Source organism: Trichoplusia ni, chromosome 11, assembly GCF_003590095.1.
Source record: "Trichoplusia ni isolate ovarian cell line Hi5 chromosome 11, tn1, whole genome shotgun sequence".
Taxonomy (NCBI): domain Eukaryota; kingdom Metazoa; phylum Arthropoda; class Insecta; order Lepidoptera; family Noctuidae; genus Trichoplusia; species Trichoplusia ni.
The window spans coordinates 7988578-8000765 of NC_039488.1; the positions used below are offsets into that span (position 1 = coordinate 7988578).

The 12188-nt window shown below is 33.9% G+C and overlaps 1 protein-coding gene across 6 annotated transcripts in view; it reads right to left on the reverse strand.

The window, feature by feature from the left end:
• Positions 1 to 6074: 6074 nt before the first annotated feature.
• LOC113498986 (GTPase-activating protein CdGAPr) overlaps positions 6075 to 12188 on the reverse strand; it is a 157996-nt gene continuing 151882 nt past the window's right edge. For all 6 annotated transcript variants that reach the window (XM_026879280.1, XM_026879278.1, XM_026879277.1 and 3 more), the window contains 4 exons: positions 11474 to 11617; positions 10857 to 10931; positions 7259 to 9121; positions 6075 to 6344 (listed from right to left, as the gene is read on the reverse strand). In XM_026879280.1, the coding sequence (XP_026735081.1) occupies positions 6263 to 6344; positions 7259 to 9121; positions 10857 to 10931; positions 11474 to 11617 (2164 nt within the window). In that variant the 3' untranslated portion in view covers positions 6075 to 6262. The remainder of the gene's footprint in view (positions 6345 to 7258; positions 9122 to 10856; positions 10932 to 11473; positions 11618 to 12188) is intronic.

A 12188-nucleotide genomic window follows, 5' to 3' on the forward strand; every position in this document is an offset into this window, starting at 1 on the left:
TTTTATTTTTTATATATATTGTTAACTTGTTGAGTATTTTAATTGTACTGTATTTAAACTCTCGTGTCGCCATTTTGAAAAGTTGATTAGATCAAAGTTTTAAGACTGTTTGTCATTTCTCTAGTGTATAGTACTGTACAGTTTGAGATGTAAATAAAGATTGCTTTTGTAAATTTGAGTTTTATTTATGAATTTACCTTAGACCTTGTCTGCTTAAATAGAGGTCGTGGGTTCAATTCCCATCGTTGACCAATATTTTTGTGGTGAGCATTAGGTGTTTATACACGGTGATTTTTTAGTCGTCTTACAAAAGCAGCCCAGTTCATGTACCCGACGTAAAATACCCCTAGGCGCGATTATTATTTTTTTATCATCAAGTAAGATAATAAGTACGAAGAAAAATTAAACAAGATAAATCTGAAATATACTCTTAAAAATGATAAAAACGCCGCCGCCCGCGCCCCTGGCCATTGTTACAAGGCTCGGACCGCGCTCGCAACAGAGCTGTGTTTCTAAAAAACTACGAATTGCATCATAATATTGAATAAAAATTGCATTTTAAATTTATTAAAATCTCATAAATACCTATTTTTTTATCATGAACGTGTTCTAGTCATTGGATACATGAACTGGGCTGCTTTTGTAAGACGACTAAAAATCACGGTGTATGTATTTATGAATATTGGTTAGTTTGCATAGTGCTAGTAGTAACAATGCCAAATCGAAAGCCTGCAGCTGTCTGGTGTCTACAGACAGTACCCGTCTTAGCTGTGTTCGGCAATTATTACACGCTGTCTCCAAACTATGTATAAATACTTTCAAAATAAAACAAAATTCGTTCAGCAATACTTTTTATTTCATCATAACCTACATCTCTACAAGCTGAAATTAAATATTTTACACAATTGTAAATACAAGTTGCCTCTCGTCCGGTCAGCTCTCATAAGTGGAATCGCTTAAAGCTCAGTTTTATAGTTAAACGGTTAACTTGCAACTTCGTTTGGTTCAAATGTTATACCAACCAAGGACCAATGGTTATTCAAGTAGATGATAGATTCTAAATGAAATGTTACCACTTAAGGATGCCATTAGTCTCTCTAATAGCAATTAATTTAAGCCGGACTTAAAAAACATGACAACAATTGACAAATTAAGAAAACAAACTCAGTTCAGCCATTTTGAATTCCCCAAACCAAGTTGCCAGTTAACAAAAATACATTGTTTATTTTTTTTTGTTACAATTTTACATAATTTAATATTTATACCTTACTTAAACACTTGAGACTTAACATACTCGCGTCGCTTACATACGATTTAATTACAATACATTTTGAAAGATATACAATTTGGCAAAGTCACAGTCGGATTGTGATATTATGAGAACTGTAATTACTATTTTAAACCGATTATACAAAGGTACCTCAGATGGGATTCGACCCTGCGACTCCTGAAGCCCTATCACAAGAGTTGCTTTACTAAGCTACTCTCTTAGCCATGTTGGTATCGGCTTCCAGTCTCACCGACAGCTGAGCCCCGTATGTTACCTCGCGACTGTCTATCTGACAACACAACACATGTTACTGTAACACAGTATCACATAGTGAGACTGCGAGTCAGAATTGAAACTGAATTCCAGCAATTTCCTTTATATTTTTTCACAATTTATCATTTTTAGAAGGTAGTTTAGTATTAAAATAGTAAAACAAATACAGTCCACATAATAATTTGTATGAAATTGGAAGATATTATGACAACTATGAAAGTTAGGAATTGTTATTATAAATACAAGATTGTTTTGTAAAATATTATTGTAAAACTTATTTATCAAATCATTTCAATTCTGTGTGATGCAATTCATTTTGCTCCGATTTTAATTAATTTAGTAATTAATCGGTCTTGAATATGCATATATTACTAATTTATTTGTATGGAATACCATTATAAACATATTTAATATCGTACAGGTCGATTTAAGAACTTCCTTTAAATAGAAAAAAGACAAATATGTATAAACAAGATCGATTAATTACATCATAATTATAATTTATAATTAACAAAAGCTTTTCTTTGAATATACATTATTATTGTCCGATTATAACGATCGAGTTTAAAACATATTAAAGTCATGTTGTGATAAAGAAGAATTAAAATCTGTACACGTAAGTATTGCGAAGGCACAGTCATAGCTACTCTTAAAAAATAAAAAATAACAGTTTTCCTTGGGCTGAGATCTTTTTAAGTTGCTTTAGACAAATAACGTAAGTTTATAAAGGAATCTCGTTAAAATTCTCGGCGTTTAATGACTTTAATGAGGCGGATTTATGATACAGATTTCATAGTTAACGGTTTACTCAAACATTCGACTCGCCCGCCGCGTCAGCTCATGATTAAGGACTCCGGTTGGGTCCGAGACTAGTCGGGCGATCCCGATAAATACGCGTGAGTAAACCGTTGTTCAATCAATATTAAGTTTCATTTTACATTTGAGATTCTTTTAACATCATTTAATTTATTCTTTCTTTTACAATTTGTTGGTAATTTCTTTAAAAAATGAAAATAAATTAAATTACCTCTAAATATGTTTTAAACTCGATCGCTCGACTTATAATGTGTTTCGATACAGGTTTATACATAAAAGCTCCCTGCCTATATTCTTTAGTAGAATTACGCGAATTTATCTCCTTAGTAGACCAAGAGACTTCATGAGAAAGAAATGTTTAGATTTCAATTTTGATGTTTGTACAAATATTATTGATATTATATCATGTAGAAATTATAAGACAGGTCTGTAGTAGTCCCACTGTTGGGCAATTTTATAGAATATGAACGAGATTCACCCGTTTGCTCGCGCGTGGGCATACGATTTTAGTATCAACATCAAAAATGAATTTTAAACATTTTAATATTTGCAGATTCGTACAGAGATTTTTTAAGTTTACAAATTTCATTTAATAACTAGAAGAAGACAGTTTTGTATATTCATTCTAGATATTTATAATAGACTATTAAATTCAAATATGATCCAAATATTTCCATAGGGCTCCTATACTATTGAATAAATACTGCTTACAAAAATATAGTAATAAATGCATTTTTATTATTTATTCATTTTTTTTTTTCGTTATGGCAACATAATATTTCTTTTTATGGCAATTTCGCTTTAACGGTTATTTATTTCGAAAATTAGTTGATAAAGTAACTTTTAAAGTTGAGTAATTTTAACACAATATTGATTTATACTTTTCACATGATTTTGGAATCAGATTGAGGAATAATTAATTAGATTAAGGCTAAGTCGTGCAAAGGGAATCTTGATAGTGGATTATAATAGTCCCCAAGCACAATGATTTGACTAATATTGTTTACGTACGTCAAGTAAAACTTTAAATACCGAGATTCACGGGCATAGCCGCGAGCAATACCATTAGTCAATACAATATTTCTATAGTAACTATCATGAGAATGATTCATTATTAAATGACTCCGGTTGGGTCCGAAACTAGTCGAGCAATCTCGATAAATACGCGTGAGTAAACCGTTGCATCATTTAATAATTAGATACCACTCACAAATTATAAGTAAAAGAATTTCCAAAATTGGTTAAATAGATCCTGACATTGAGACCCCCCAAACTCACAAACCTCTCTATGACATTAGTATAGACATTTTCAAAATAAACAACCGTTACGCTTCTGCCTGTGAAATTAATAAAAAAATGGCGCCTAATCTAATTGTTTATTCGTCTATATACCGAAGCGAGTCACAACGATTGTATCACTTTACATCTCAAATGGATAAGAATAATTATATCATTACAATTATACAAGACTTTACACCCGGACTCACTCGAGGTTGATCAAGGTTAAGTCATTTCAACTCATTTTTGTTCACAGCGCCATCTGTGGGTGGCATTTGTAAATATACAATGACGTTGTGTGATAAAACTTAAAAAAAACTTTAAACTGTGATTGAAGGTTTCACAAACATTCAAGTCACATGCACAAAGACACCCAGACTCAGGACAAGCATTCGTGGATCACACAAATGCTTGTCCTAGACGGTAATCGAACCAGCGACACGCCGCGTACAGTGGATTTTGCATGTATACCCCTCGGCTATCCGTGCAGCTTCATAATAAATAAACAATCGCTGTCAATGACACACACATAGCGCTGCCAGACGAGTTGATCTATACAAGACTTTACACCCGGAATCACTCGCGATTAAAACATTTTAATAGTATTTTTTAAATGTTTTGCTGATTATTTTGTTCATAAACTAAACAAAATTTTACTACATTATGAAGTAACAAAGTAATATCTCACTTAATGAAACAGATCTTTGACAGTGTAGTTAAGTAACTAGCAAAAGCGTAGCAATAGAAAAATTATTGCCATCAAAATTATCGTACCTATTACGTATTAGAATTTAACTGAAATTCTAGCTTATTTCGTTCGATTGCTATGTTTTTACTATCACAAGATACTTAACCACTCTAGAATATTTACCGTTGATAATTTTCGCCTTTACCCGACTTTAACAAAAAAGGAGGGTTATGACACCTTCTTAATTAAAAAAGAGTATTTTTGTCGAGTTTCTGAACAAAATAATTAGAAAAATTTAAATTTAAAGGCGCCTTATGAAGCAAATTGTCATGTTTTCTTTATAAATGAGATTTTTCAACGACTTAGTTAAGTTAGAGTTTACAGTATAATATAATAATACTCGAAAGTTGATTTTTTTGAAGCGGTGAACATTCCATATTTATATTTTCTTGAACATATGGGATAACTTCATGAGAAGAGACCCGGTCCGCTTTAAAGGCGTACACGGGGACACAGGTCCAACATACAGAGGCCTTGTTGATAACTTTAATATTTATATTAATCTTTCCAATGCCAAAATATCTATTAATTTAAATAGAAAAATTTCTCATTCACAATTAAAATTTTAAAATTTCTTGATCAGATTTAAAAATGAATATTTTAATTGTCGTCATTATAGATTTTTTAATTATCCAAACAATTCTTAATTTCTCACAATTATAAACACAACCTATTAGACATTCAAAATCATTATAAGAGGGTAGTTTTAATAAAACAAGCACCCAAATAACAACCTACCCACATTTAAATCTTCACCGCTTCAAAAACAACTAAAAAAATTGTGATGTTTAACCAAAACTATAATAATATACATTATAACTGACAATAAATAATAAACAAACAGTTGACTTATTATTATTATTATTAAATATTCTTATAATACAGTCTTTATAATTAAAATTAAGAGATTTTTGTTATTATAGACATTGGCGAATTGTTTTTAAACAACTTATAAACTCCACACCGACAAAAATATTATCTTAAGGGATGTTGATAGATCCCAAGTACACCAACATTTTGATAGTGATATTAAATAATTTAATTGTTTTAACAATATTTTATTATATTTAATTTTATTAATTATATTTGATTCTTGTAAGGGATAAATGACAGCTATTTAGAGTCAAATGAAAGAGGAATCATTGAAATCGATTGATTCCACCCGAAGTTGTGAGGAATTGAGGATATTCTCCATTTTGAAATCGGTTAATAATTGTCACTATCGCAAGTTATATAAATACGTAATATCGGTTATTTGTTATTTAAACAATAATAACATCTGCCTTTGTCTATATTATGAGTATATAACAACATTAATTATAAGACTGCATTTAAAAAATATATTAATATAAAAACTTAATTATATATTTTCACAATAAAATGAGTTTCATTTCGTTAATATAAGTTAACAATAGAATGGCGTTTGCGATTAAACTTTGTAACGATGAAAGCAACTGTCAAATATTGCCAACTTAAAAAAAAACCAATGTTACCAGTTTACAAAATTCAAATTGTGTGAATTATTTACTTTGCTAATTAATTGAAGTGACAACTATATATAATATGCAACTCCCTCAGTAAGAAATTTAATCTTTGTGGCGCGGTGTGTTTCACAAACATACAAGCCACATGCACAAAGACACCCAGACTCAGGACAAGCATTCGTGGATCACACAAATGCTTGTCCTACGAGATCGAACACGCGACACGACGTGCACAGTGGGTTTGGCGTGGTGACCTCAACCACTCGGCTATCCGTGCAGTCCTATATAGTCGACTAAATTACGAGTTGTCTGTCCGTGTTGGTAATATTAGTATAACTGTTAACATCGTTACAAATTTTAATCATACAATGGTGAACTTATTACGTACTGGTATTAACCTGTGTTTGGATGAGATTTCTGCTCAAATATCGCTGTCATATCGCGAATGTTGTATGAGGGGGAGACTTTCTCCTTTCTGTGGGGGGAAAAATATATGATTAATGTAATAAGTGTGTATGTCTTTGTTTAAAAAAATAAACTTTCTTTCTATGCTGAACAAAAAGAATAATTGACTGATTTGGTTAACTGTTTTTGATTTGAAGTTTTTCGCGGTTGGATTGACAGTTAAAATGTATTGTCCATTTCACAAATTGCGGATGATGCACATTTAATGTGAACGCATGTTAATAATTAAACTTTCTTTCATTCTTTCCTTGAAAAAACTAATTGAAAAAGTTCCTTAATAAAATTAATAATTTTTATATACAAAAATAATTTAAGTGAAAAGAAAAATAGCTTCGTTGTAATTCAAATTTTGAGCGAAATTATTGTTAATGTTTTAAAATGATGAAAGCCAATTGCACATCGAAAAACAAAACAAAATATAGAACAATACTTAGGTCACTTGAATGTATCTTGTTCATGTTTTTAACGACTTTTAGACTATATATTTAATTAAAAAATCTACATTTAGCTTGCACGAAAAGACAAAATAGATAAATATCAAAATCTTACAAAATTTACGATATAAAAATACATTCAAGTCACCGTATGTGAAAAGATGAATACTTAGAAATTGCTTTTTGTTTTAGTATAAATACATTTAGTGTCAGTTTCAGCAGATTTAACATACTATGTCTGACTGTTTCCTTAAATCAATCGACTATACATTTAATTTAAACGCTCATTTATAAGATGCGACAAATATACTCAAATTGCAATACATTGCTGAGTTACGCAGCTCTGGTTGCCAAAATGACGTATCAAAACCAGCAATGTATTGCAAAACACACTTTATACCCAAAATAAGGTCGAAAATAGATTATATCTATCTCAGCGAAGCAATTTCTAAGCTAATTGGTTTAATATTAAGCGTATATACACACTCACCTGTCGAACTGTTTGTCTTTATCATCGAAATCTGTCTCCGGACTAGGCGAGGGTATGGATTCTAAGTTGTTACTGCTCTTAGCCAGACTGAACCTCAGTCTCTGCCCCAGATCCACTGTATTCCTCCTCTCGAACTTCGGTAACTCTTCTTTTAATCTCTCGCACTCTCTTTCCGCTTTCTCTTCTTTGTCTTTTCTTATCTTGATACGAGTCAGCTGTTCTGGGTTCGAGCGGAACGACTGCGAGCTGTATTTCTCTCTGAGGAAGTTTCTCCTTTCTTCTTTATATTTCTCTATTCGTTCTCTACTTAACTTCTTGTCTGGGTCTATAGATATTAGGTTTTTAATATCAGGTCTATCGAACCTCTGTATTAAGGATATTTTATTCTCCGTGGTTGGAGTTATAATCACTTTGGTTTCGTGATCTGTATTCAGATTTAGATCTGGGATCTTTTTGCTTGAATGTTTGACTTCTAGGCTTTTTCGTCTGTCATTTGATTGTTCATTTCCAAATTCTTTGATAAACGCGTTTTCGTCGAGAGATCTTGCATTACAAGAGTTTTTCGATAGTCTGTAGGACTTGGGCGAGACGTTTGACGGTTTGACGTCAATTTTTTTGACTTCTAAAACTCTTTTCTCGTCCTTTCTTTCGAGACTAGGGTATTTGATTTCAGCTTTGAATTTATCGAAGGTAAATTGCGATTTCTGTTCGGTTGGACTTTCGAATCTGATTGCTAGCTCACGAACGTTCATACTCTTAAAATTGCCATTTTCTACTGTTTCCTTAGTATTATCAACATCTAAATCTTTATCGCATATTTTGAGGGTGTCAACATTGATGTTTTCGTAATCGTTTTGTTTCTCAAAGGCTATGTTCTCGTAGTGCCTGTCCTCTGGCAGGAGCATGGCGTTGACCTCATCTATGCTCTTCTTGAAGAACTTCACTTGGCTGTATACGTCAGGGTCGTCGTCCAGATGGGTTTCCGTTGGGGTCTCGAGTATGATCAAGTCCTGATCGTCAGGTTGGCAAGCCTGTTGGGTTGGTAAGCTGGCGTCAGTTTCGGGTACAGTGGCTTCCTCGACAATCGATAAATTCTTTTCTAAATCGATGTCCTCGTAGACTGAGTCTCGATCATTAGTGGGTGTTTCTTCATAGTTATTGACTTTTGTTGGCGATCGGAATGTTATACTGATGGTGGATTTCAGAGGGCTTTTCAAAGGGCTACCCGGTGAACTTTTACTAGTGCTTGATGATTGTAAGTTTATGTAATTCGGACGTTTATAGTTGTAACATTCGTATAATTCATCGCCTTTAGTTAAGCTAACGTTCGAATAGCTGGAGGAACTCTCGTGCGATGACGTCATCACCTTCATGACGTCACTTTCGTCCTTTTTCTTGTCAGTATGGTCCGAATTTGAGGAATTCGAGACAGCGGACAGTCTATTCAAGTTCTGATAACTAATATCTGTTGAATGCAAAGGGCTATGCTCTAGGCTATCGTGAAGATTTTCAGAGAAATCTTTAATATTTTCATAATCTGTTGCTTTCAGTTCACATTTCAGGCATTTCTCTTGTTCACAGTTATTGCAGATTTCTGTTGTTATCTGTATTGTGTGTTTGTTTGTATCGCTGAGCTCGGAATCGCTTTCTAGAGGGTCGTAGACCGGCGTGATGGGTGTCAGAGGGCTAGAGTTAATCGTGCTGGTGGTCAGAGTGCTGACGGAGTTCTCCGCCGGCCAGTCTATTTTGATGAGGGTCGAATGTCCGTCTTTGCCGTGCCAGCTGAGTCTGTTTGTCTGTTTGTCTGCGTCTATGTGCATGCCGCTGTATCGGGCTTTTGATTTTCGTGGCGAGTTTCTCTCTCTGTAAGTGTTAGGGTGTCAGTAAGCGGAAACTTACGATAGTTATTACATGTACGTGTTGTGGATTCATTTAGATTTTGTTTGTCTGTTTTAGAGCGAGCTTGGTTCTTACAGATGGCTGAGTTTAGTACATAGGATAAATTTTATCACTTTTACAAGTCATATTCAAATGAACTCATTCTCTAACTAGCTATCTTGAAAAATAACGTCGTTTATTTGACAATAATGTTAAAAAAGTGTCGGTAGGCCGAACGTAAAAAGGCTAGAATGAATACGGAATTGGGAAGGTAAATAGTTATTGACAGCTTTAGGGGTCATCGTCTTAATAATGTGTTTATGAGGACTTAACTATTAAAATGTCTTTTTTATAATATTGGTTATGAATTTGACCTTTTCTTTCGATATAATACATAGATGTGTTTATGAGGACTGAACTATTTGAGACATTTAAAATGTCTTTTTTATAATATTGTTTATTTGACATTTTCTTTCGATATACATAGTATATTCGGTCTTAATGTCGAATTGTTATAATTGGTAGATCGTTCAAAAATAACCCTGTGTAGAAATCAGCAAAAAAACCATATTTTATTATTATCAGAATAAATGGATATTTGATTTGATATTTTAATACGTAGTTTGTGTATAGACTTGAGCTATTTATAATACTAAACGAATCCACAACACTGAAATTAAAACTAATTAATTTAGGAAATGCTCACACATAGAGAAAAATATGTATGTATGTGTTAAAATATGATATTTATAATGTATACATGTATTTGTCTTGCTATAAAACATGTTTAACTACGTTTTAGGTTCAAAGTGGTTTGGGAATAGGGATGATGACTGGGTATAAAAAGAAAAAATCTCATTAGTCCCTCAGTTAGATAATTGAAAAGTATGAGACACGTATTTTTTCCTTTTTCAAAAAAACTAGAATTGACAAAGATTAACTGCTTTAAAGTTTAGGAGAGGGGGCTTGTGACGTAACGATAGAGTAAAATTTATACTCAATCGTGACGTCACGCGTAAGTTTCATTCACTGTAATTTGGTCAATTTATGGTTGCGGGACAAATTAAAAAATACGTATCCATTAGTATACAAAAAACTACAAGACGGACACTGCAAAAAAAAATTGTCATCATCCCTATTGTAAGGATTGCAACGCATTGCCATACACCGACACAAGAACGCGGATGACGTAGCACGGCGGTTCAGGTTTAGTCAGTTAGAGTCTGTCACTAGCCATTTCCTCCCCCGAGGGAGTGGGTGTCCATGAGGATTCACACGCCTTACCAAAACGTTGGGAACGCGAGAGAAGGGATGGAAGAGGATAAAGAGTGGGGGGTTTTGGTAAACTTTTAGAGGTGAGTGTGTCTAATATTTTATGGTAAGACTTTTGGTTTTCTTTTTTATGAAACTGAGTGTATGTAATGCGATTCTTTATGTTTTATTTCTATTTTATAATATCTTGTTTGTATGTATGTTTCGGTAATACAACTACTTAATTAAATTGTACGACCAATTCAAGAGCGCTATTTTCGCGATATAGATGTCTTAATTACATTTGTACTGACACAAGAAGACATTTTGACAGCAAGATTTGTTCCTTGTTATCACATACAGACAAGTATTATGGTGTATAGTTATTTAATATTATGTATTGTATGTGTGTGTGTGTGTGTGTGTGTGTGTGTGTGTGTGTATATAAATGTTAAATTACTATATTCACCTGAGTTTAACGTTGCCTAGCGACGTCGGGAAGTCGGTCAGTGACGCCATCGGACTGTCGCGGTCTTTGCATAGTCTGTGGACAAGTGGCACAGTTAAAGTAGAAAACAGTTAACATAGTAAAAAGATAACATCAGCCGTATTTCTTTTTTACCAGGATGAAACACTGATAACTTCAACCCACGCCGGGGGCATGGTATGCGGATATGTCGGACTCACACGGACTAAAAACATCCCCGGCCAACAACATTTTGAAAACGACTCAAGCACTAAGGAGTTAAGTCCTTGTTTCGCGTGGATCACACAAATACTTATCCTACGCGGGAATGGAACCCGCGACACATCGCTCACCTCAACCACTCGGCTATCCGTGCAGTATTTTCTACTTTTCTTTATTTTTATGCAGTTAAATTAAATTATTATCTCTTTACAGTCACGGGATCACTTCATGCGAAGAGATCCGGTCCTTTGTAAAGGCATACACGGGGACACAGGTCTAACATGCAGAGGCCTTGTTGAGAACTTTAGTCTAAAATGTGATGGGGTATCTACCAAGGGCTATCCATCCCTGCTCTATAAAAGAACAAACATGGTAATAAGTATTATTATTATAGTAACCTCTTAGCGATGTCGGTGTTCCCGGGCGAGGCGGGTCGCTGCGAGTGACGCTTCTCGGGCGCGGCGCGGGCGGGGCGCGGGCGCGGCGACTCGCCGTCGATGTACCCGATCTGAGAGAGTTGCTCCTCTAGAGCCAGGCGACGACTGTAGGGATAAGAGAAGGTTATTAAGACTTTAAAGTATTAATAAATAAATAGATTTTAGAAAATCTAAAGCCCCACGATTTTACATATCCATTAAAATCGGTTCTGAAGTTTTTATAGCTGTAAATTGCATTGTCAACGGGTTTGAAGCTACTATGAAAGTTTCAGCCTGCTAGCTTATCGGGAAGTGAGTCAAAATTGAGCTACAAAAGTCCAACCGGAACGACAAACAAACATACAAATAAGATATTGAGTGTATAAAACGTGGAAAAAAACACTTCTAAACATTGGTATTTAATAGTCATATCTTGTTTCACAAACATTCAAGTCACGTGCACAAAGACACCTAGACTTGGAATAAGTATTTGTGTATCACGGAAATCCTTGAGCTACGAGGGAATCAAACTTGGACTTGGTTAGGTAACCTAACCGAGCCCAACTCGGCTATCCGAAAGTCATTTGAATGGACAAACACTTCTTACATACACTTTCTACATTATTTTAATCTGCTCATTTACTAGGTACTTTCAACTTATCTAATTAACTTATTAAAAACTACTTACACTATCTGT